We start from the raw sequence: 27,770 nt of genomic DNA on the forward strand, positions 1-27,770 counted from the left end.
GAAATCAGGACGTGCTCAGTGTAAAGATACTTCAGCTATCAAGATATTAGTAGTAAATTTTCAGAGTGTTCGGAATAAAGTTCCTGAATTTACTGCCCTCCAGGAAGCGTGTGGTGCGCAAATTATTGTCAGGACTGAGACCTGGCTGAACCCTGAGATAGGAAGTTCTGAAATATTTAGTGAGGGTTGGAACGTGTATCGGAAAGACAGATTAGACACCGTATGAGGTGGTGTCTTCATTACAGTTGACAAAAATATTTTGTCTACTGAGGTCGAAGTAGAGTGTGATTGTGAAGTTATCTTGACACGTTTAACAGGGCTAGGAGGAATAAAGTTAATTGTTCGGTGTTATTACCGGCCACCAGGTTCCACCGTGACAGTTCTAGAATCATTCAAAGGGAGTCTACACTCTATATCGCAGAAGTACCCGGATCATGCTATATTAGTCGGAGGCGACGTCAACCTAGCTAGTATAGACTGGGATGTCTATGAATTCGTTACAGGCGGTACAGACAAGCCGTCGCGTGAATTACTTTTGAACACATTATCCGAAAACTGTCTTGAGCAGCTAAATCGACAGCCAACGCGTAATGGAAATATTTTAGATCTGGTAGCCATGAACAGACCAGACCTCATCGACTGTGTCAGTGTTGAGGCAGGGATTAGAGATCATGGTGTTTTCATTAGGACTATGGTTACGAAAGTTAAAAAGTCGGTCAAGGAAGTTGGGAGAGTATTCTTACTAGAAAGAGCAGATAAGCAGTTGTTAGCATCCCACTCAGTAAATGAATCGACTACATTTACTTCCGGTACGATGGACGTGGAAGAATTATGGGCAAATATTAAACACATTGTAAATCACGCACTCGACATGTAAGTGCCAAAAAAGTGGGTTACGGACGGAAAAGACCCACCGTGGTTTAACAGGGCAATTCGGAGAATGCTGAGGAAGCAAAGGCAGTTTCACTAGCGGTACAAGAAAGATCGGGAGAATGAGGACAGGCAAAAGATAGCAGAGATTCGTGCTGCTGTAAAAAGATCGATGTGCAAAGCATACAACCACTACCACTGTCATACCTTAGCAAAAGATCTTGCTGAAAAGCCAAGGAAATTCTGGTCTTACATAAAATCGGTAAGCGGGTCGAAGGCTTCCATCCAGTCACTCACTGATTAGTCTGTCCTGGCAACGGAAGACAGCAAAACGAAAGGTGAAATTTTAAATTTAGCATTTGAGAAATCTTTCACGCAGGAGGATCGTACAAACATACCGCTGTTTGAGTCTCGTACAGATTCCCGTATGGAGGACATAGTGATAGACATCTCTGGGGCTGTGAAGCAGCTGAATGGGTTGAAAATAAATAAATCGCCAGGTCCTGATGGGATTCCAATTCGGTTTTACGGAGAGTACTCTACTGCATTGGCTCCTTACTTAGCTTGCATTTATCGCGAATCTCTTGCCCAATGTAAAGTCCTGAGCGACTGAAAAAAAGCGCAGGTGACGCCTGTATATAGGAAGGGTACAAGGACGGATCCTTAAAATTACAGACCAATATCCTTAACATCGGTTTGTTGCAGAATTCACGAACATATTCTCAGTTCGAATGTAATGAATTTCCTTGAGGCAGAGAAGTTGCTGTCCATGCATCAGCATGGCTTTAGAAAGCATCGCTCCTGCGAAACGCAACTCACCCTTTTTTCACATGATATCTTGCGAACCATGGATGAAGGGTATCACACGGATGCCATATTCCTTGACTTCCGGAAAGCATTTGACTCGGTGCCCCACTGCAGACTCCTAACTAAGGTACGAGCATATGGGATGGTGCGAGTGGCTCGAAGACTTCTTAAGTAATAGAACCCAGTATGTTGTCCTCGATGGTGAGTGTTCATAGGATGTGAGGGTATCATCTGGAATGCCCCAGGGAAGTGTGGTAGGTCCGCTGTTGTTTTCTGTCTGCATAAATGATCTTTTGGATAGGGTGGATAGCAATGTACAGCTGTTTGCTGATGATGCTGTGATGTACGGGAAGGTGTTGTCGTTGAGTGACTCTAGGAGGACTTGGACAGGATTTGTGATTGGTGTAAAGAATGGTAGCTAACTCTAAATATAGATAAATGTAAATTAATACAGATGCATAGGCAAAAGAGTCCCGTAATGTTCGAATACTCCATTAGTAGTGTAGCACTTGACACAGTCACATCGATTAAATATTTGGGCGTAACATTGCAGAGCGATATGAAGTGGGACAAGTATGCAATGGCAGTTGTGGGGAAGGTTCATTGGCAGAATGTTGGGAAGATGTAGTTCATCTGTAAAGGAGACCACTTATAAAACACTAATACGACCTATTCTTGAGTACTGCTCGAGCGTTTGGGATCCCAATCAGGTCGGATTGAGGGAGGACATAGAAGCAATTCAGAGGTGGGTTGCTATATTTGTTACTGGTAAGTTTGATCATCACGCGAGTGTTACGGAAATGCTTCAGGAACTCGGATGGGAGTCTCTAGACGTAAGGACGCGTTCTTTTCGTGAATCGCTACTGAGGAAATTTAGAGAACCAGCATTTGAGGCTGACTGCAGTACAATTTCACTGCCGTCAACTTATATTTCGTGGAAAGACCACAAATATAAGAAAGATTAGGGCTCGTGCAGAGGCATATAGGTAGTCATTTTTCCCTCGTTCTGTTTGGGAGTGGAACAGGGAGAGAAGACGCTAGTTGTGGTACGAGGTACCCTCCGCCACGCATTGTATGGTGGATTGCGGAGTATGTATATAGATGTAGATGTAGTTTCTGAACATCATCCACCGAAACACTTCTTCCTGGTGTTATAGCAAGGCACTTCTTCTTCCTGGACTGGGGTTTGGAGCACTGGCTGACTGAAGGTTTAGCACTGGTTTGTGAGGTTTCAGATCTCTTAAATTCCTCCCAAAACTCTTTTAAGCTGTCAGACCAAGATGCAACATCTTCAGTATCTTCATTTCCTTTTGGTACGTTTTTCAGAACCTAATATTTAGTGGCCTCAAACCCTGCCATCAGGTTTTGCTTAGATGAATCATCTTTTTCTAATTGAGTCAAACACTTCTTCAGCAGATGAGGGAAACAATCTTTTGGAATGGGTCCTCTGTGCTTTGTCTTATATCCATCGAGAACCTTCCACCAAGACCTCTTAAGAGGCCTGAAATATGCTACATCAAGAGGTTGACACAAATGGGTAGTGTTTGGGGGAAGAAGAACAAAACGAATGTTGTTCTATTTGCACTCACTGATAACAGTCAAAGAAATGTGGCTGCTGAGATTATCTCCAGTGAGTACTTTAGCGAGTCTTTATCAAACTTCTTGAAGCATGGCAAGGTAACACTTTGAAACCAGTCCTCAAAAACAATTCAATTGAACCACCCATTTTTAGATCCGCTGTATCGAGAGCCAGTAGGGCCCCCTTCAGTCCATGAATCATACATGTGTTAGCTTTGTAACAAACATTGATTGATAGAAGAACTCCTGAGGCTGAAGCACTAAACATTACAGACACACTAGACTTTGAGTGATCAATTATTCGGTCTGGATGCTTATATCCCCTGTGAGTAGTAACTATTTTTTTTCGTGGGTCATCAGTCATGTTGCTCTCACCATAATTTACAATTGCATCTTGAGCCACCCCATCCAGTGATTTTCTCAGTCCCTCAAAATACTCTACAATCATTTCTGCAGTGAGAGCTGCTCTTGCTTGAGTTATATTCTGGCACAAACACTATGACAGTACTGATCGATGTCTATCAAGGAACCCTCTGACCTAATCAACGTCAGGCATATTTTTTGTTAAGCGATTCTCTACAATGCCTCTTCCATCTAAAAACCCTTTCACAATGAGACGAACGTCTAAATGAATCAACAGAAACCTCAATTCACTTGCCAGACTCTCTGCAAGACCTTTTTCACCCTCAGGTGTCAATATTGTTGGTTGGCCAACATTTTATTGCATGTTTTCCACGTAACTTTTTGCTCAGAGTTCCTGCAGAGATTCTGTACTTCTGTGGTGCCTTATTCAATGAAATAACACCACTCTGTATTTCCTTCAAAGCCTCCTGTAAGGTTTCTTCTGAATAATTTCTGTATTTTCGAGAACCAGGGGTAGTTTTATACACTCTTGACATCTTGGACTGAAATAAACCAAAAGAAAAATATAAAATCACCATATTCTGTCTATCTAGCTATGTAATTACAGGGTGAAAAGGTATTTACATTGCAGCCTGGGGGAGCTTGAAATGTATAGGGATACTTGAAACACCCATTCAAGTTACCCCACTCCTGTCATTAAAAATTAAAATGAAATATATATCAAAAAGATGGAGAGCTATTGAAAGATTGATACTGTAGCCATTTTGACAATAAGTGACGTTAGACAGCTTCAGAGTTTCAATAATCTTATTTCTCTGTATTTCGTTTTACAGCAGAAGTTTACAGAGGTCTATTTTTAGGTTAAGAAATGTCCCTGTGATTAAAATTTCTTAAAAAGTACTTAATGTAGTAGTTTATGACAAATTTATTCCAGAAATCACATACAAAACTTCCTTCAACTGTCTGAACACACAACAAATGAAATACACTACAAATCAGTGTTGCCAAGAATGTAGAAGCAAGATATGACACAAGTATTTCAAGTAACCCCACTATTTCAAGTGACCCCATTTGACGATATATGATTCAAGCTTTTGGGGAGGGCGTTTCGGGTTTTAACTTGTGGGAGTAGCTATGTAGCAGGTAGGTGAGAATTTTTAAGTTTGGGCATTATTTATGAAGGTGATGTTGCTTCAGGAGAAAATAAGTATGCACCTTTGGCATTTGCAATTAGTCCCTGCGTCTACCCGCTTATATGCGGGCAGCCGTAATACACTTCTTGATTTCTACCATACAAGAAACCGCGAAGGATAGAAAACTGTGAAGAAATAAATATACGCTTCACGTCCGTTTGAATCATTATTTCAACAACGTTTTACTTATCGCAATATTTTCACAGAATACCACAACATAGCATCGGAAATACTACTTCCTAAAACAAAAATTTATATTAACTAAAGCATTAATAATAGCGCTGTTGACACAAATGATCACCACTTTAAAGACTAAAGACGAAGTGTTGTTCGGCTTGGCTACTTTACTTTACAAACAATGCGATATACAAAATTATTGGTTATGAAATCAAGTACGTTTCTCTTACTCAAGAAAAAACCCTGAAATATAATCTAATAACTGTCATGCTCTACTCATAATCCGGTACCAACTACATGCGCCTCTTGCGTGTGCAATGAAAATAAATTAATATGAGGGCAGGTTTCTTAAATCCATAAACTTACAGAAACGTTGGCAGTACTGTTGTAGTCACCATGTAGTTTCTACTTTTTTTTGTGCTACTTGAGAACAATTGACGTCTAGCTTGTAAACATAATTTTATACGATGTTTGTGAAAGTTAGAGGACCTGGTAAACGAGTCGAAACTGTTACAACCACTTTGTCGATGCAGATAAAAGAATTGAAAGAAAAACTTGCCAATATTTTCTCTGTGGATCCAGAAGATCAACGTCTGACACATAGACGGAAACAGGTACAATGCAATTCTTTTGTTGTGTGCGTATATACGTGTTCTCGTTTGACAGGTGTGTGGTTTTTTTCTAGTTAAAATAACATACCATTGTCCATTCCAGTTAGAAGACCAATATCAATTATTCGATTATGGTGTGAAAATTGGTGACCTGGTGTTGTTAACTGTAAACCGAATAGTAATTCAGAAAGAAGCTGTGACAGAAACCAAAGAACCTCTCAGTATAGAGAAACGTGTAAGTATAGCTTTTAACAGAACGTTGCTTTCGCTTTATTTCATTTGGCAGCGGCAGTTGCGAAACAGCAAGAGAATTCATAAGCGTTAAAATAAGCCTTCACAGGAAGTACCCCCTCCCCGCCAGTAGCAATAGTTATTTTTCGCTGCCATTACCCTGCTATTTGAACAAAAGCATGGACATGTGCTGCTGAGGACCGAAATGTTGAAGATGTTTGTTTGGATTTCATTTTTGTATCTAATTTATTGATGGGCTATAAGCACTGTTGTAGCCTATGTTTTTAAAATGTTTAGTTCTTTGTATTTTGTAGTTGGTTCAGCTAGAATTTTATATATACTAGACTTTGCCCAGACTTCACTGTTTTTCAATGGCATCAATGGTGATAATTTGTGGGAACATGAAAATAAGGAATTATTCAAACGTTACTGACTGTAATGCCCAATGTACCTTGTAGTGAGTGAATGTTGTTTGTCATGTTTCATAGGTTTTTACATTTATCAGGACCTTTTTTTAAAAGCACATGTTATAATTGTAAAATAATATAACAGTTGTGTTCATAGGCTAGGCATACAGCCAAAGGAAAGCATATAGTGACTTTCTGGTAAGCAAAATTCTTTTATTTAATTATGTACACACATATTATTGTATAGCACAAAGCTGGCCGGAAGAAATTACATTCACATTGAGAAGTTATGTATAGCACTGACATGTACTAACTACCACCTGTCAGTTTATGCTGGAAATAATTGTTTTTTGAATATTTCGCAGAAACGATTCTGTCAGTATGTATGTATATTCCCAGATGACACAGCATGTTTTGTGCAAATGAAATACATATCTGTTGCTTACACGCCATGTTTTATGCAAGTGAAATACATTTTTGTTGCTTATAAATCCTCTCCAATAGTGACTGTATGGGAGTAGTTAGTTGCTAGGTGTTTTCTATAGCTTAGCGATGGATATGCAGACAGACCACACAGACAACCTCTGGATTGACTTGAGACGATGTAAGAATTTTACCTCAAGAGACAGAATCATTGCTATACTTGCCTGTATCTGCATTGCACAACATGAGATATTCTTCAATTACGATTGTATTCTCTTAATTTCCCACATTGGAGATGACAATATTGTGGCTAGATATGGAAGTGTGTTAGCTGAAGCACTTAGAGTGCCAGCAACTCTTGTGTAACATGTTGTATCAGGTGATAGTATAGGTAACCAACTAGAACCACTGGTGCTAGTGATTTCTTTCAACAGATGATACAAATTGATTACATTTGTTTTTAATATGAGGAGCAGCAGAGTAGCTTTTACTGACCTGGCTGTTATGAATTTTGAGGTTGGTTACCGATTTTCATATTTATTTGATGAAGGCGAAAGCAGGATGTGCTGAGAGACTGATCTGTATTGACGCTCAAGGCCTAGGCGAGGCTGGAATGTGAAAATTTGCATTAGAGTTGGTGAAGGCAATGAATCTGAACATGACAGTAAGAGTGCCTGAATAGATTGCTGTGTAGAGCAGTCTGAGATATATGTTTGACTTCGCAATTACCTACTTGAATGCCTTATTTCCGATTTTGTTGAAAATTATGACTCTGTGATTAAATTCTAACATGAAAGAACAAAATATATCTACACTTACATGACTGTTCTGTATGTCGTCACCTGAAGTTTTTAGCAGAGGGTTCAGTAAGTCACCTTCTTGATATTCCTATACCATCCAACTCTTAGTCTGCTGGAAAAATGAATGCTTAAGTATTTCTGTCCTACTCCTGATTTTTCTTATCTTATTATGATTATCATTTCTTCCTATGTAGCTCGGAATCAGAAAAATATCTTTGCATTTGCAGGTGATTGAAATTTCATGAAAAGACCATGCTGCAACAAAAAACACCTTTTTATTAGTGATAAACACCCCAACTCACTTATAGTATCTATGACCCTCTCTCCTACTTCATAATAATACAAAAGGAGCAGCCCTTCTTTGAATTTTTACAATGCCCTCCAGCTAACTTGATTTAAGGACTGCAGAAACTTACAAACGAACGTTTTGATTCTCTACTGACTGCCTTGTTCAGTTCCCATTGTTCATCACACAAATTGTTATCAACATTGACATGAAACACAGCAGCTGCCAACCCCGTAAATGCTCTTTCACCAATTGTGTCACAAACGGTGGCAACTTCTGTAAGGCATAATGCAACCTTTCGAAACTCAGAGGCTACAACTTCCGCTTATCCGTGTGGTGGTTTTCTGGTGGGTAGATACTGCCTTCAACAAGCAATGTGACAATATTGATGAACAATGACAATATTTCTTTCCTGCCCATAATAGTTTTTGAGATGTAGGTTGCAGTGACAGACTGATCTGTAGACTAGCCCGAGGACTAAGTTAGGTTGGAAGGGGACAGTTTGATTGTGAGTAGGTGAAACCAACAAATGTGAGTATGAAATTTCAGATGTGACAACTTACTGGAGTGTAGCATTGTCAGAGGTGTAGGTTAGATTGAAAGGTGACAGTTTGGTTGTGAGTTGGCATACCGGTATCGAATTCTGCTGTTAATTCTTCATTTCAGTGCTGCAGATCAGAAAAAATTCCTTCAAAATCTCTATCGATGGGAATGGACTAAAGTTTGTTGTGAGATATGTCATAGCTCTATATATTGTAGAAAGACCTTAGTTTTACACTCTTAATTGTGTGTCAAATGATTGTTGACCAGCTTTAGTTATATGTAATAATCACCTTTAGATTGAGTGTCCGCCATTGTTGATTGTTGGGAATCTTGTTGTAAGTACCTTGTTTGGACCTGCAATATGAATTGATTGTAATAATGTATAATGTATTTACCAAGGATGTGATGTATTAGACTTATTTCTTGTATAATTTTGGGCTGATTATTTTTACCAGAAGATGTTGACCAGTTGCCAGTGATGAGTGCTCAAATCTGAAGATCAGTCTCTCATTTATGGTACACAACTGTAAAAATAAGCATTTATTAACATTTGTACAGAGTGTTCAGTACCTGTACTGATATGACGTGTTTTTTTTGCAGTAATATGTTGTGTAAAATGCTTTACTCACATTTGAGCGTTTTTACTTTCCATTAGTGGCATCCAATAAATCGTTAGTTAAATGACTATAAGCACAATATGTGCATACGTAACTTAGAAATAGATAACCGTGATGTAACCAAGCAACTTAAGTGACTCAGTATAGATAGATCTTCTGGTCCTGACTTTGTTCCATTTGATTCCTTTCGGAGTATTCTTATGATACAGTTCTATTTTTAGCAACCAAGGTGGGACCACTGGCACAGTGAATGATCTGTACCTAAAGACTGGGAAATTGCTCAGGTGACATCACTACACAAGAAAGGAAATAGGAATAAGCCACTGAATTATTGACCCACATCACTGACATTGATTTGTAGTAGGATTTTTGAACTTATACTGTATTCAAACATTACAACATACACCCCCCCCTCCCCCCCCCCCAAAAAAATAAATCTATTGACATAACCAGGATGGTTTCAGAAAATATCATTCTTGTGAAACTCGGCAGGCTCTTTATTCACACAAATTAATGAGGGCTATCAACCGGGGATCTCAAGTTGATTCAATATTTCTATACTTGCAGAAGACTTTTCCTCAAAAGTGACTTCTAATTGTATTGCTTGCCTATGGGGTATCATCTCAGTTGTCGACCGTATTTGTCATTTCCTGTCATCTGGTGGGATGGATGTTATAAATGCAGGCCACAACAATGTATTGACTGTCATATATGCATTATTGTTAATGTTTACTCACTCTGTGCAGTGTTAGCCACGTTATGTATCTTACATACGTCCTCATTTCATGTAATACGATGATAAATGTTATTTCAATTATGATAATGTGTCATGAGGGTAGGTCGGGCATTTTGACATTTCATCTTGCGCTTGAGAAAGGCTATAAAGATGAAATCGTGATTGCATGAAAGAAATGAATTTGAATTTACAGTCAAATGTCGAAAATTTATTTCAAAATGGAAGGTTACAGTTCGTAGTAATCAACAGGAAGTCATAGAGTGAAAAAATGATGATATCTGGGGGTTCACAAGGAAGTGTTACAGGTGCTCTGCTGTTCTTAATCTATGTCAAAGACTTAGGGGACGATCTGAGCGGTCCTCTTACATTGTTTTCAGATGATGCTGTCAAGTACAATCTACTAAAGTCATAAGAAGATCAAAAGAAATTGCAAAATGATATAGACGAAATATCTTTATGGTGTGAACATTGGCAGTTGACCTGGAAGTAATAAAAAGTGTCAGGTCCTACACGTGAGTACTAAACAGGACCCATTAAATTTCAGTTATATGAGAAATCACAAAAATTTAAAATTTGTTGATTGAATGAAATGTTTAGGGATTAAATTGATGAACAACTTAAATTAGCCAGAATGAGATTTTCACTCTGCAGCGGAGTGTGCCCTGATATGAAACTTCCTGGCAGATTAAAACTGTGTGTCGGACCGAGACTCGAACTCGGGACCTTTGCCTTTCGCAGGCAAGTGCTCTACCAACTGAGCTACCCAAGCACGACTCACGCCCCGCCCCGCCCTCACAGGAGACGAGATACTGGCAGAAGTAAAGCTGTGAGGGCGGAGCACGAGTCATGCTTGGGTAGCTCAGTTGGTAGAGCACTTGGCCGCGAAAGGCAAAGGTCCCGGGTTCGAGTCTCGGTCCGGCACACAGTTTTAATCTGCCAGGAAGTTTCAACTTAAATTAGAACGATCATGTAGATAATGTGGGGAAGGTGAACCACTGACTGTGTTTTATTGGTAGAATACTTAGAAAATGCAACAGATCAACTAAAGAGAGTGCCTTCACTGTGCTTGTCCATCATCTTTTGGAATATCACTATGCCGTATTGGATCCTTACCAGACAGGAATGACACGGGGGGAAGTTCAAAAAAGGGCACAATGTTTTGTATGTTACGAGATGGGAGGGAGTGCGTCACAGATGTGATAAGCGAGTTGGTGTGGCACTCAGTAAAACAATGGCATTTTTTGTTGTGGCAAGATTTTCAATCACAAGCATTACCCTCTGACTAGTATGTAAAAATATTTTATCGACTCCCACCTCCATAGGGCGAAATGACAGTTGTAATAAGAAAAATCAGAGCTTGCACAGAAGAATTTGTGTGTTCATTTTTCCCACGTGCTGTTAGAAAATGGAGTAGTCCAAAAACAATATGGAAGTGGTTCGATGAATCTGCCGCCAAGCTGTTAAGTTTGGATTGTGGAGTAGTTGTGTAGATATAGATGTAGACACAATAGTTAGCATTCTGTGTGGATGCAGATACTTGTGGATATATCAGCAGTAGTAATTACTTTGCAGATAAAATCCAACACAGATGTGGATATCCATAGATATGTTTGTGAATATCTGCAGTGATAATTACTATGTGGTTTTTGGAATGGACAGTTTGTTGGTAAACATAGATGTGTTATATATGCAGTGTCTAAACATGGTGACATGCTCTTCTTCCTGCTTTTCCACACCTTTACACATGAAGGTAAATCTTATTATCAGCTATAGTTTTGATCCACAGAATATCCACACATATCGAGTTCACGTCAATCAAGAGCAATTTTATATATAAAATATGCGCTTAGGTTCTTGTTTACTGACATATTAACTTTAAGATAGCACAGTTTCTAAGTATTTCTTGTCAAAAATAAACCTTGCTATCTTCCTGGAACATATTTTAAAGCAAAATATAGACACTTTAAAAAATTTATCACTGAAACAAACAATAATACGCTGTTATCAGAACCCTTCATTACCCTAGGATTTTCACAGATCATAAAGGGTTTTAATTTGCAATACCCTGCAGCGTTTCCTTCAAAAAGATATGTGCATCTGTCCTTGGTCGTCTTAAACCCAAGTGCTGTGTTTTCTTCTATAGAGCAATAGAAATGAGCATGCGGCTAGGCATTGGATTCCAAAATAAGCCTCTTCTTCAATTCCTTGGCTCCAACTTCATTTGCCACAGCTGCCTCTCTTGTCATTTTAATGTTGTAGAAGTCAGAACTATGCATCAATCAATCAGTCCAATCCAACCTGAGCTGGCCGAGAAAGGTGCTGGATTGTCCTCTTTTTTCATCATATCTGCATACAAGCTCGTGGCTTTAGTTTGAATAGCAGCCCCAGAGAGAGGCATATGCTTTTGTTGTGGTGCTCAGTCCAATGGCTTACATTTTTTCCATTCTACTCATCGCCTCCGAGTGAGATTTGCTATCTCTAGTCACACTTCATTTAGTTGAGATTGAGCATTTTTTCGAACTGATACCACATTATCATGACTAGTTGTTACAGTGGAGTCACTAAGTCCTAAAGCATGCGAATATGCTCATATTTTTCATACTGGTCCAGAAGTTCTATCTTCGTTTCTAATGAGTAGGACCCTCGTACGTGCTTTTTTTTTCTCTTGGCAAGCACACTTTCTTTCCTTTTATGTGACATTTTAAGTATAGACCCTGTCAAGTGCAACTTCACAGCACTACTGACCCGAACTAGTAATTTACATTTCATCAAACACTCCAGAAGATGTGCATCAAGACGCGCTAATGCATTATTGCTTCCACATGTTGTTAACTGATTGCAGCACTGGACTTAAATCTAAAATCACATATATGCCAAAATGTGGTTGACAAATCCACACAGTGCAGTCTGCCTGTACCTCCTGTTTCTGTAGTACTAGTATCTCACATAATACTGGCTACAGAAAGCTGGCTGAAACCTGAAATTGATAACAGTAAGATTTTTGGGTAAAATTTAAGTGTACATCAAAGGGGTAGGCAAATGGGAAATGAGGTGGTGTTTTTATCATAGTAGACAAGAAACTCGAATCCACAGCGATAGAAATTGAAGCTGCATGTCAGACTGATTGGGCAAGGCTCACTATCAGTAGTGGGCATAAAATAATAATTGGAGCCTTCTGTCACCCATCAGGTTCATCTCCTGATGTAACTGAAATTTTTAGAGAAAACCTCAGTTCACTTGTATGTTAAGTTCCCCAATCATACTGTAATCATTGATGGAGACTTTCATCATCCAACAATTAATTAGAAAAATTACAGTTTTGTTGGTGGTGGGCATCCTGTGAAACTTTACTAAATGCCTTCTCTGAAAACAACCTGGAACAGATAGTTGGGAACCTCACTCATAGTGCAAATATATTGGGTCTAAAAGCAGCATCCCTTTGAGGATGTCCAAATCGAAACTAGTATCAGTGACCACGAAGCGGTTGTGGGAACAATTACACTAGACTCTCGCTAATCCGGCCATTTCTTGCACGTATGGGTGCCGGATTAGCGGAAGTGCCGTATTATTCAGAGTGTCTTAAATTTAGTGTAAAATAGGTGTAATACTGATCCAGAGACACATTCATTTTCATAGAAAACAAAGTTTTTGAGAGTGTTCTTATATGGTAATATCCCTCACTATGAAACATGTCCCAAATTTTATTTGTCACAATGAAGACACGCGACGGCAGTATGCTTTACCACGCAATGACTTTACAAGCATTACTTCAGTATTGGACATTGGTAATCAAGGAAGATGTCTGCAGCTTTAGCTCCAACAGTGTGAGATTTCTTCATGGCCTCTCCTCCTGCGTCCCCTCCTTCATCACTTTCATCATAACTTTTCTGCACGCTTTTTATCTTTTTAGTTTTGTCGCAAATAGTTACATCGCAGCATTGTACTCAGCAACAGTGGCTTCCTGTGAAGAACCTCAGTTCACCTTATGTCTGATTTCGAGTTTCTATTTGACATCTAACATAAGGTGCTTTTTTTCTGAAGCCTTGACAATGAACGGTAAAAAAGTGACAATTTCAAACATGTGTAGTATTGTTTAACATTGTATTTAATGATAATGTTGTTACACATTAGAACTCAGTATTGTATGCGTCATCATTTCGGCTTGAGCAACTAGAAGCTGGATGTGAGCCGGATTACTGAGAGGCTGGACTACTGAGGGTCGCATTAGCGAGAGTCTAGGTTATTACCAAAGTACAAAGGACAACTAAAACAAGCTGAATCATATATATGTTCAGTAAATTAAATAAAAATATCAAAAGTGTCGTACCTCAATGAGGAACTTGAAACTATCAGCACAAGTCCGGAGCATTTTGAGCAACTTTGGCTCAACTTTAAAAGAAAAGTTGACCCTGCTCTGGCTAGATATATACCCAGTAGAACAGTTCACAATGGAAGGGAACCTCCATGTTATACAGTCACTATAAAGAAACTTTTAAAGAAAGAGACATTATTGTATAATATGTGTAAAACAAAATGTTGAACTATAGATACAGAAATGCTGGATGAAACTTGTTTAGCTGTCAAGAGAGCAATGTGTGGTGCCTTCAATGACCACTCTAGCAGTAAATTGCCGAATGACATTTCACAAAATCCAAAACAATTCTGGTCTGTGTAAAGGCTGTTAGTGGTACCAAATTTAGTGTCCATTCCCTAACGAACGAGGCAGGAACTGAAATTGAGGATAACAAAGCAAGAAATGAGATGCTGAACTCTTGTTTTCAATCATTCCATTACAAAGGAAAACCCAGAAGAATTGCCCCAATTAAATCCTCATGACACTGAAATGATGACTGAAATAAGTATTAGTGTCATGGTGTTGAAAACAGCTGAAATCGTTAAAATAGAGTAAAGCTCCAGGCCTCGATGTAATCCCTGTCAGATTCTATATTGACTTTGTGGCTGAGTTATCTCCTCTGCTAAATATAATCTATCATAAATCCCTCAAACAAAAAATTGTGCCTAGTTCTTAAAAAAGCACAGGCCACACCCATCTACAAGTAGAAGTGATCCATAAAACTACTGTCCACTATCCTTGTCATCAATATGCTGTAGAATCTTGGAACATATTCTGAGCTTAAACATAATGGGGTATCTTGGAACAGAATGACATTGTCAATAGCAACCAGCACGGATTTCGAAAACATCAATTATGTGAAACCCAACTCACATTTTCTCACATGACATACTGAAAGCTTTGGATCAAGGTAAATATGTAGTGTTTCTTGATTTCCAAAAAGCATTTGACTCAATACCACACCTACACTTATTGTCAAAAGTATGATCATATGGCGTATCAAGAGATATTTGTGACAGGATTGAGGACTTTTTGGTACGGAGGACACAGCATGTTATCATGGATGGAGAGTCAGTGTCAAATGTAGAAATAACTTTGGGTGTGCCCCAGGGAGAGTGCTTGGATGCTTGCTGTTCATGTTGTGTATTAATTACCTTGTAGACAATATTAATAGTAAAATCTGGCTTTTTGCAGGTGATACAATTATCTATAATGAAGTACTATCTGAAAGAAGCTACATAAATATTGAGTCAGATCTTTATAAGATTTCAGCGTGGTGCTGAGTTTGACAGCTGGCTCTAAATCTTCAGAAATGTAAAATTTTGCTCTTCACAAACTGAAGAAACATAGTATGAGCCACTGTTTGAATCAGCCAACTCATGCAAATACCTGGGTGTAACACTTTTTAGGGACATGAAGTGGAATGATCACATAGGTCCAGTCATGGGTCAAGCAGGTGCTAGTCTTCAGTTCCGATCCCTTCTTCTAGTCAAGTTATGCCACAAACTCCTCTTCTCCCCAATTCTATTCAATACCTCCTCATTAGTTATGTGATCTACCCATCTAATCTTCAGCATTCTTCTGTAGCACCACATTTCGAAAGCTTCTATTCTCTTCTTGTCCAAACTATTTATCGTCCATGTTTCACTTCCATACATGGCTACACTCCATACAAATACTTTCAGAAGTGACTTCCTGACACTTAAATCTATACTCGATGTTAATAAATTTCTCTTCTTCAGAAATGCTTTCCTTGCCATTGCCAGTCTACATTTTATATCCTCTCTACTTTGCCCATCATCGGTTATTTTGCTCCCCAAATAGCAAAAGTCATTCACTACTTTAAGTGTCTCATTTCCTAATCTAATTCCCTCAGCATCACCCGACTTAATTTGACTACATTCCATTATCCTCATTTTGCTTTTGTTGATGTTCATCTTATATCCACCTTTCAAGATACTGTCCATTCCGTTCAACTGCTCTTCCAAGTCCTTTGCTGTCTCTGACAGAATTACAATGTCATCAGCAAACCTCAAAGTTTTTATTTCTTCTCCCCGGATTTTAATACCTGCTTCGAACTTTTCTTTTGTTTCCTTTACTGTTTGCTTAATATACAGATTGAATAGCTTCGGGGAGAGGCTACAACCCTGTCTCACTCCCTTCGCAACCACTGCTTCCCTTTCATGCCCCTCGATTCTTATAACTGCCATCTGGTTTCTGTACATATTGTAAATAGCCTTTCGCTCCCTGTATTTTACCCGTGCCACCTTTAGAATTTGAAAGAGACTATTCCAGTCAACGTCGTCAAAAGCATTTCTCTAAGTCTACAAATGCTAGAAACGTAGATTTGCCCTTCTTTAATCTTTCTTCTAAGATAAGTCATAAGATCAGTATTGCCTCACGTGTTCCAACATTTCTAAAGAATATAAACTGATCTTTCCCGAGGTCGGCTTCTACCAGTTTTTCCATTCGTCTGTAAAGAATTCATGTTAGTACTTTGCAGCTGTGGCTTATTAAACTGATAGTTTGGTAATTTTTGTATCTGTCAACACCTGCTTTCTTTGAGATTGGAATTGTTATATTCTTCTTGAAGTCTGAGGGTATTTCACCTGTCTCATGCATGTCGCTCACCAGATGGTAGAGTTTTGTCAGGACTGGCTCTCCCAAGGCAGTCAGTAGTTCTAATGGAATGTTGTCTACTCCGGGGCCCTGTTTCGACTCAGGTCTTTCAGTGCTCTGTCGAACTCTTCACGCAGTATCGTATCTCCCATTTCATCTTCATCTACATCCTCTTCCATTTCTATAATATTATCCTCAAGTACATCATCCTTGTATAGACCCTCTATATACTCCTTCCACCTTTCTGCTTTCCCTTCTTTGCTTAAAACTGGGTTTCCATCTGAGCTCTTGATATTCATACAAGTGGCTCTCTTTTCTCCAAAGGTCTCTTTAATTTTCCTGTAGGCAGTATCTATCTTGCCTCTAGTGAGATAAGCCTCTACATCCTTACATTTGTCCTCTAGCCACCCCTGCTTAGCCATTTTGCACTTCCTGTCGATATCATTTTTGAGACGTTTGTATTCCTTTTTGCCTGCTTCATTTACTGCATTTTTATATTTTCTCCTTTCATAATTAAATTCAATATTTCTTCTGTTACCGAAGGATTTCTACTAGCCCTCATCTTTTTACCTACTTGATCCTCTGCTGCCTTCAGTATTTCATCCCTCAAAGCTACCCATTCTTCTTCTACTGTATTTCTTTCCCCCATTCCTGTCAATTGTTCCCTTATGCTCTCCCTGAAACTCTGTACAACCTCTGGTTTAGCCAGTTTATCCAGGTCCCATCTCCTTAAATTCCCACCTTTTTGCAGTTTCTTCAGTTTTAATCTACAGTTCACAACCAATAGAAGGTGGTGAGAGTCCACATCTGCCCCTGGAAATGTCTTAAAAGTTAAAACCTGGTTGCTAAATCTCTCTCTTACCATTATATAATCTATCTGATACCTACTAGTATCTCCAGGGTTCTTCCATGTATACACCCTTCTTTCATGATTCTTGAACCAAGTGTTAGGTATGATTTAGTTGTGCTCTGTGCAAAATTCTACCAGGTGGCTTCCTCTTTCATTTCTTAGCCCCAATCCATATTCACCTACTATGTTTCCTTCTCTCCCTTTTACTGCACTCGAATTCCAGTCACCCATGACTATTAAATTTTCGTGTCCCTTAACAATCTGAATAATTTCTTTTATTTCATCATACATTTCTTCAATTTCTTCATCATCTGCAGAGCCAGTTGGCATATAAACTTGTACTACTGTAGTAGGTGTGGGCTTCGTATCTATCTTGGCCACAATAATGCGTTCACTATGCTGTTTGTAGTAGCTTACCCGCACTCCTATTTTTTTATTCATTATTGAACCTACTCCTGCATTACCCCTATTTGATTTTGTATTTATAACCCTGTATTCACCTGACCAAAAGTCATGTTCGTCCTGCCACTATATCTAACTTTAACCTATCCATTTCCATTTTTAAATTTTCTAACCTACCTGCCCGATTAAGGGATCTGACATTCCACACTCCAATCTGTAGAATGCCAGTTTTTTTTTTTTTTCCTGATAACGACATCCTCTTGAGTAGTCCCCGCCCGGAGATCTGAATGGGTGGCTATTTTACCTCCGGAATATTTTACCAAAGAGGACACCATCATCATTTAACCATACAGTAAAGCTGCATGCCCTCGGAAAAAATTACGGCTGTAGTTTCCCCTTGCTTTCAGCCGTTCGCAGTACCAGCACAGCGAGGCCCTTTTGGTTAGTGTTACAAGGCCAGATCAGTCAATCATCCAGACTGTTGCCCCTGCAACTACTGAAAAGGCTGCTGCCCCTCGTCAGGAACCACACGTTTGTCTGGCCTTTCAACAGATACCCCTCCGTTGTGGTTGCACCTATGGTATGGCCATCTGTATTGCTGAGGCATGCAAGCCTCTCCACCAACGGCAAGGTCCATGGTTCATGGGGGGGGAGTCGCAGTTAGGTGCAACAAAAATACTGTCTCAAATAATAAAGCTTCCAGTGGTTAAGGCCTTTATCAACAATAGACGTGCATGCTGCGCGTGCGCCCACACACACACACACACACACACACACACACACACACACACACACACACGTGCGCTCAAACGCAACTCTCACACGTAACCGCAATCTCAGGCAACTGAAACCACACTGCGAGCAGCAGGACCAGTGCACAGGGGGCATAAAGGAGCATTCTCCTCGTAACTCAGTACCACCCGTGACTGGAGCAACTGAATTACCTTCTCTGCCAGGGTTTAGACTACCTGTAGTCGTGGCCTAAAATGAGAAATATCCTGCCCACTATCCTTCCCACCACTCCCACAGTGGTATTCTGCCGTCCTCTGAACCTACACAATATACTCGTCCATCCTTACAAACCCCTGCTCCCAACCTGTACCTCATGTCTCATACCGCTGTAATAGACCTAGATTCAAGACCTGTTCCATACATCCTCCCACGACCACCTACTTCAGTCTGGTCACGAACTTCACGTATCCGGTCAAAGGCAGGGCTACCTGTGAAACCAGTCATGTGATCTAAAAGCTAAGCTGCAATCACTGTGCTGCATTCTATGCACAAGCTGTCTGTGTGCATGAATGGCCACCAACAAACTGTGGAAAAGAAATGAGTGGACCACCCTGTTGCGGAACATGCTGCCGGACATGACATCCTTCATTTCAATGACTGCTTCAAAGTCTGTGCCATATGGATCTTTCCCACCAACACCAGCTTCTCTGAATTGCACAGGTGGGAACTCTCCCTGCAGTACATCCCACGTTCCCATAACCGTTCTGGCCTCAACCTTCGTTAGTCACTGTCCTAACTCATCCGGCCCCCTCCCTGTTCCCATTCCAACACTACACAACCATCATTCCACCGTTACACTCAGTCTTTTTACTTCTCTCGTTTCCCACTACTTACTCCTCTTTGGCCCCCCCCCCCCCCTCCCGACCTCTTTCCTACCCTCCGTCTAACCTGCAGCACTTCACTGTCCACTATCCCCACCATACTATCCTCCCTCCCTCCTCTCCGCCCCAGCCTCCTCCTTACCCCCACCCAGTCTCCACTTCCATCGTGCACTGGTGCCGCTGCTTGCAGTGTGGTTTCAGTTTCAGTTGCCTAAGGCTGCAGTTTGTGTTGTGGTGTGTGTGTGTGTGTGTGTGTGTGTGTGTGTGTGTGTGTGTGTGTGTGTGTGTGTGTGTGTGTGTTTGTGTGTCTACTGTTGATGAAGGCCTTAATGGCCAAAAGCTTTATTTATATGTGGCAGTCTTTTTGTTGTGCCCATCTGTGACTCAGCACCTCCACTATATGGTGAGTAACAACTTTACGCTTCATAATATTGTTACATCTAGATACAGATGTAGATAAACTTGTCCTCTTTATGACCCCTCCATATTCCTTCAACCTTGTGTACTGCTTTCTGATAGTTGGATGTTATGGTGGTGTGCTTCAGTAACGTGTCCAGAAGTTCTACTGAACCTTTGTGTCAGATTTGGTCTCTTTCAACTGTTCCACAGTGTTCCATTTGATAGGGAGGAAGGAGGAGACATTTAACCTGTAAAAATAGAAATAAAACCTCAGGAGAGTGTGTGAGGGGGGAGGGAGGGGGGGGGGGGGGGGGGGGGGGGAGAGAGAGAGAGAGAGAGAGAGAGAGAGAGAGAGAGAGAGAGAGAGAGAGAGAGAGGACATTATGCCTCTACCTTTCTATCTATGCCTATTTCTGAAATTTACATGATCAAAGTTGTTACCATACTTACTTTTGTCAGGCATTTATATCTATTGGTTCATAAAGGGCTCCTCTAAATTTCTTATACATTACAGTTTTCACTGATATAAATCCATTGATCACCTGTTAGCCACTTTCCATTATGACATGGTCACAGATTTAAGCTTAAGAATTCACTGCTTAAAATGTCACCTTGCTTTTAACCAGTAAACCCCTATTCCTTAAGAAATCCCATCTATAAAACAGCTTCAAACTTCTGATTACTTTACAAATGAGTTAATGTGTTGAATATTTGACTTTAATCATGTAAGTGAAAACAAAATTATGAAAGATTTCAAATTACGCTTAAAGTTTGTTGGAAGTTGCTAAGTGCTCTCATTATTAAACACTGGAGGAATATAGTCTCGGTAATTTGTTCTCCATCTTAAGCAAAAGCTAGTTTTTCATGCATCTAAATTTTTCTGACTTCATAAGTCCAACACTATGAGGGTCTTTTAATAAGTAATGCAACACATTTTTTCTTTTCTTGGCTTGTTTCGGTTGAAAAAATATGGAATTTGTTGTGGTACATCCTGAAATATTCCCACTTCAGCCCCTATAGTTTCATGAAGTGCTGATAGATGGCAATGCTATATGTAACATTCAAAATGGTGTCTGTAACGGAGGTCCTTTCCAAGCTGTCATTGAGTCTCTTTTGGTGGAAAACCAGAGCATTACTGATATTCTTTGGTGCTTGCAGAATGTCTGCAGAGGCCTGACAGTGAACAAATGCACGGTGAGTCATTGGGCAAGGTGTCTTTCATTATTGCAACAAGGTCACGCAAACCTGTCCGATGTCCCATGTGCTGGCTGGTCACACACAGCTGCCTGCAGTGTTGCAGTTATTCGAGTTAACCGGTGGTTTACAATGGAACACCTTGCTGCTCAACTTCTCCTTCTCCATGGCAATGCAATGTTTCACACAAGTCTGTGCACTCAAGAGGAGTTCACAAAACTTCATACAGCCCAGATCTTACACCGTACGACTTCCATCTGTTTGGCTCAGTGGAGGATACACTCCACAGGAAGCAGTGCATCGATGATGGTGAGGTTATTTATGCAGAAAGATGATGGTTCAGATGTCAACCAACAGGGCGATACCATATGACCATACAGACCTTCCCAGTAATGTGGTGTAAGGCCGTTGATATTGAACGGAGGTTACGTTCAAAAATAGGGTTTTGTAGCCAAAAGAGTGGGGAATAATATGGTGTAATGGAATCCTGAATAAAACCAACATACTTTCAGAAAAAAATGTGTTGCATTATTTATTGAACATACCTCATAAGTATCGTAGTGTATATACTTCTGGAGGTACATTCTGCCTGATATGTAGATACTGTCTACAAACTGCATTGTGAATAAACTTAGCAGTATAGAAGTCATAAATTAAAAATCATGTCTGATGCAGTAGTTTTACTGTGTGAAGAGCAAAAGTGTAGCATGTTATAAACATTTTTCCTTTCATCAATTTGTGTGTGTGTGTGGGGGGGGGGGGGGGGGGGGGGACTGACAATGAGAAAAAGTTTTGAAAAGGTTTGAAATTATGTCTTAAATTTGTTGGGCATCAGTAAGTGCTCTCATTCTCAACTACAGCTGTTTACTTACTGCTGCTTACGCCAAATTTTTCGAGTGTGCATATTTCGCGTTATACCGCAGTTGTAATTGCATTTGCTATAACTGATTAAATATGTCCATTAGGGTGCTTTTGAAGCTCACCATTAAAAGTTTTTCTTTTATTTGCGTATTGTTCCAGTAATCGCGAAAAGTTCTTTTCTTTACATTTCGCGGCTTTGCCTTACTTTCCGAGTGTGCGTACTTAGCGTTATACCGCAATCTTAAGTGAATTTGCTATAGATTAACTGACTAAATACGTTCATTAGTGTGCTCTTCAAGCTTGTCATTAAAGGTTTTTCTTTTATTTTCATATTCTTCCAGTAATTGCAAAAAGTTCATTTTGGTTACATTCGGCTGTTTAGGCCTAGGTTTTGAATGTGCTTATTTAGCATTATACCACAAATTTAAGTGCATTTGCTAATAGTTTACTTACATATTAGTTTCCAAAACATATTTAGTGTCCTTTTACATCCGTATTTAATATATTACCGTTATCACTTAGTAAATCTCTTAACTAATTTCCAAACTACCATGGATACTAAATGTGTGAGCTGCAGTAGGAAAGTTAGTTCAGGGGTTTTGTGCACCTGTTGTGACAGGTGGTTTCATTGGGGAAATTGTAGCGGCATGGGAATTGGGGAAGCAAATGAGACTCTTTCATTATTTTGCAGGGTTTGTTAAAGAGATAGGATTATAGCTGAACAGGAGGAGAAAATTAGAGCTCTTCAGGCTGATTTGGACAGAGTGTGGGAGGAACTGAAGAGGTTAAGGGGGGGAGGAGGGTAAACAGTGGTGGGAAGTGGTAGCTGGGAACAGGGGCCACAGAAAGAGAACAGTGTCTGACAGTTTCCCAATTGGCACAACCAATAGATTTATCTTGCTACCACAGTTAAGTAAGAAAGAGGCTCCAGTAGAAGTAGATGATGATAAGATGCAACAAAATCTCACTAGGAAACCAACTGTATCAAAAAGAGTAGAAAGTAAGAGGAAAGCTCTGTTGCTAGGTAGCAGCCATGGAAGAGGTGTGGGCCAGATTTTGCAGGAAAAATTAGGTGACAGGTACCAGGTCACAAACTTTTTCAAGCCAAGTGCATGTCTTACCCGGGTGGTAGAGAATATAGGTTCCTTGTGCAAGGGTTTCTCAAAGCAGGATCATGTGATGACAGTGGGTGGAGTGGGAAACAGTATTGATAGGGATCAGGGCTACAGTATTGGGTGTGACCTGGTGAAAATAGCCTCTGCAACGACCCATACCAATGTTGTGCTGGTGCCCGCTTTCGTGCGGCATGATAAGCCCCAGTGAACCACTCTGTTAGGAGGGTAAATATGGAGTTGGATCAGTTGTGTAGGGCGGCTACTCTGTCAGACATTGGATCGGTTCCTGTCGAGGCTATTGATAGGGGGGATTTCACAAGGCATGGCCTAAACCTCAGTAGAAAAGGAAAGGGTAAACTGGCAGGGTTGTTAGCGAAATCCATAAGGGGGGATACTATTACTCAAGGATATACCTGTTTTTTAGACTAATATCAGTGTCCAATGAGAAGTTCAGGCAGGCAGGTGCTAAAGAGGTCCAAATCTCACAAGATTCTCATGACAGTAAAGTAAATAATAATGTTCCCATATTTAACCAAAATATTGGTAGATTAAAGAAAAAGTAGATTCTCACAAAAGTAAAGTAAAAAATAATGTTACCATTTTTCACCAAAATATTCCGGGATTGAAGAATAAAGTAGATGAGCTCCTGGTTTGTTTAGATGACATTGAATCTGATAATATAATAGATATACTATGCCTGTCTGAGCATCACATTGTGTCTGATATGGAAAAGGTAAATATCAGTGGTTATAAACTAGCTGCACGTATGTGTAGAGAGAATAAGGTGAGAGGAGGAGTTGCCATGTATGTCAAAAATTATCACTGTGTAAAAAGCTTAGATGCAAAAAAGTTTTGTCTAGAGCAACATATGTAAGCATGTGCTTGTTAACTTAAACTGAAGGAGGGCTCTTTGATAATTGTAACAGTATATAGGTCCCCTTCAAGAAACTTTCATTTATTCCTGGAAAACTTGGATGCCTTGTTGTGCTATTTGTCAGATAGGGGAAAGCAAATTATTATTTGTGGGGACTTCATTGTTGATTCACTGAAAGAGTGTAATAGGAAGAATGACCTGCAAGTCTTGCTCGGTTCTTTCAATTTGACATCTGTCTTGATTTTCCTACTCCGGTAGTAAAGGACAGCAGCACATTGGTAGATAACACTTTTATAGACCAAGATAAGTTTTAAAACATAAATTCATGTCCTGTTGAGAATGGCCTTCCTCATCATGGTGCTCATCTAGTTACAGTATATGACATAGCTCCATTCAGTAATTCAAAACTACTCTCCAAAGTTGTGCTTAATTAATGACTCAACAATTAGAAATTTCAGACAAAATCTTCAGCGGTTAGACTGGGATGAGGTGTACAAGGAACCCAATGCTAATTTAAAATATAACTTATTTCATGATACACTTGTAAGAGAATTTGAAAACTGTTTCCCCAAGAAAGTAGTCGAATCTAATTATAAGAAACCATGCAAAAAACCTTGGCTTACTAAAGAACTAAAAATATATTGTAACCACAAAAGGGAACTGTATCTAACAACAAGAAAGATTAATGACCCAGAACCAGCCAAATATTATAAAAACTACTGTGCTACATAAAGAAAGGTTATTAAAAAGTCCAGAAGCACATGAATCATGTCTGAGATTAATACCCCTGATAACCGAGCGAGGTGGCGCAGTGGTTAGCACACTGGACTCGCATTCGGGAGGACGACGGTTCAATCCCGTCTCCGGCCATCCTGATTTAGGTTTTCCGTGATTTCCCTAAATCGCTTCAGGCAAATGCTGGGATGGTTCCTTTGAAAGGGCACGGCCGATTTCCTTCCCCATCCTTCCCTCACCCGAGCTTGCGCTCCGTCTCTAATGACCTCGTTGTCGACGGGACGTTAAACACTAATATCCATCCATCCAATACCCCTGATAACAAAATCAAAACAATTTGGAATATTATTACAAGGGAGACAGGGCAACCAAGAGTACAGGATGATGGCATTACCATCAAAACGAATGGAAACTTGACAGACAACAAACCGGAAGTCAAAAACATTTTGAATAATCCTCTTTTAAATGTTGTAGGGAAAATAGGATCTAAATATTCATTAGAAGATGCAAGGCAGTTAATGGAAGACGCCTTACCCACACCATTTGATACAGTTGAAATTCCACCCACCTTTTCTTGTGAAATTAGGAAGATAATAAACTCTCTCAAGAATAAGAGCCCACATGGAATTGATGGCATTTCCAGCAGGATAATACAAGCTTGTTCCCAAGAAATAAGTGGGATTCTTAGCCACATATGTAATAGCTCTCTGAAGCAGGGTATTTTCCCAGATAGACTGAAGTATGCCATTGTTCAGTCACTGCATAAAAAAGGGGATATGTCTGATGTCAACAACTATAGTCCAATCTCTCTTCTGGCTGCCTTATCCAAAATTCTTGAAAAAGCTTCACACCTTTGTAAAAATAAAGTTTTAACAAAATGTCAGTTTGGTTTCCAGAAAGGTTTTTCAATGGAAAATGCTATATATATTTTCGCTAATGAAATATTAAATGCTCTGAGTAACTGGAAGTCACCCGTTGGCATTTTTTGTGATCTCTCAAAGGCTTTTGATTGTGTAAATCATGGAATACTTCTAGATAAGCTGAAGTACTATGGTATGAATGGGACAGTGGTCAAATGGTTTAAATCATACCAAACTGGAAGAGTGCAGAAAGTTCACATAATATGCAAAAAACTGGTGATTTCTCAATCTGGGGAACAATCAAGAATGGGGTGCCGCAGGGTTCGGTCTTGGGTCCTCTGCTGTTTTTAATATATATTAATGACTTACCATTCTATGTTCACAAACATGCAAAGCTGGTACTTTTTGCCGATGATAAAAGTATAGCTATCACACCCAACATACAAGAATTAACTGATGAAATTGTAAATGATGTTTTTCAGAAAATCATTAAGTGGTTCTCTGCAAATGGGCTCTCATTAAACTTTGACAAAACACAGTATATACAGTTCCACCCAGTAAATGGAATGACACCATTGATAAATATAGACTTCGATCAGAAATCGGTAGCTAAGGTAGAATATTCAAAATTTCTCGGTGTATGCATTGATGAGGGGTTGAACTGGAAAAAACACACTGAAGATCTGCTGAAACGTCTGAGTTCAGCTACTTATGTTATTAGGGTCATTGCAAATTTTGGCAATATACAGCTCAGTAAATTAGCTTACCACACCTATTTTCATTCTCTGCTTTCGTGTGGCATCATATTCTGGGGTAACTCATCATTGAGTAAAAGTGTGTTCATTGCACAAGAGTGAGTAATCAGAGTAATTGCTGGAGCTCATCCAAGATCATCCTGCAGACACTTATTTAAAGAGCTAGAAATCTTCACTGTAGCCTCACAATATATATATTCACTTATGAAATTTGTTATTGACAATCTAAACGAATTCAAAAGTAATAGGAGTGTACATGGCTACAACACTAGGAGAAAGGATGATCTTCACTACTCAAGGTTAAATCTAACTTTGGCTCAGAAGGGGGAAAATTATGCTGCCACAAAAGTCTTTGGTCACTTACCTAATAGCATCAAAAGTGCGACAGATAGCCATATAACATTTAAAAGGAAATTAAAAGAATTTCTGAATGGCAACTCCTCCTACTCATTAGATGAATTTTTGGATATAGTAAGTGGGTAATCCCCCCCACCCCTCCCAAAAAAAAAGAAATTAAAAAATATTAAGTGTCATGTAATATTTTGTGTAATGTAATATCTTGTATAGACACCTTTTATTAACCTGACACGTTTCACAACATTATGAAGTGTTGTATTCATGATCTATGGAACAAGTACTAATCTAATCTAATCTACTGGATATATCAGGTTTGCCACAAAACAAACACAGTTTCAAACTGTGATATTTGCCTTTTTGTGTTAAACTTTTAATACAAGATTATAGCTGTTAAGGAGTAGATTATAACAGCATTTTTAAATTTGGTCAGTAATCATATGAAATATTGAAAATCAAATTTTTGTTGCCAGTGGAAGCCATTAGATAGATGCCCAGCAACTGGCACTAGATTCTGGGTTCTAGGGTAGTCGCTTAGTAATTACACTGAAGTGCCAAAGAAACTGGTGTAGACATGTGTTTTCAAATACAGAGAGATGAAAACAAGCAGAATACAGCATTCCGGTCAGCAACACCTATATAAGAAAATAAGTGTCTGAAGCAGTTGTTAGATCAGTTACTGCTGCAGCAATGGCAGGTTAATCAAGATTTAAGTGAGTTTGAGTGTGATGTTACAGTAGGTGCATGAGCGATAGGACACATCTTCAAGGTACTGATGAAGTGGGGATTTTTCCGTGTGACCATTTCACGAGTGTATAGTGAATATCAGGAATCTGGAAAACATCTAATCTCTGACATCGCTATGGCTGGAAAAAGATCCTGCAAGAATGGGACCAACAATGATTGAAGAATCGTTGAATGTGACAGAAGTGCAACCCTTCCGTAAATTGCTGCAGATTTCAATGCTGGGCCACCAGCAAGTGTCAACGCCCGAACCATTCAACGAAACATCATCGATATGGGCTTTCGGAGTTGAAGGCCCACTCATGTACCCTTGATGACTGCACGACACAAAGCTTTACACCTCACCTGGACCCATCAACATCGGCATTAGACTATTGATAACATGAAACATGTTGCCTG

General features: G+C 39.5%; 1 protein-coding gene across 1 annotated transcript in view; it reads left to right on the forward strand.

Moving 5' to 3' along the window:
* Positions 1-5,422: 5,422 nt before the first annotated feature.
* The window catches only part of LOC126424739 (E3 ubiquitin-protein ligase UHRF1-like), a 163,292-nt gene continuing 140,944 nt past the window's right edge, over positions 5,423-27,770 (forward strand). Inside the window, exons 1-2 of the mRNA XM_050087457.1 lie at positions 5,423-5,602; positions 5,703-5,834. Of these exons, the coding sequence (XP_049943414.1) occupies positions 5,456-5,602; positions 5,703-5,834 (279 nt within the window). The 5' untranslated portion in view covers positions 5,423-5,455. The remainder of the gene's footprint in view (positions 5,603-5,702; positions 5,835-27,770) is intronic.

The sequence above is a fragment of the Schistocerca serialis genome, chromosome 10, assembly GCF_023864345.2.
Source record: "Schistocerca serialis cubense isolate TAMUIC-IGC-003099 chromosome 10, iqSchSeri2.2, whole genome shotgun sequence".
Taxonomy (NCBI): Eukaryota; Metazoa; Arthropoda; class Insecta; order Orthoptera; family Acrididae; genus Schistocerca; species Schistocerca serialis.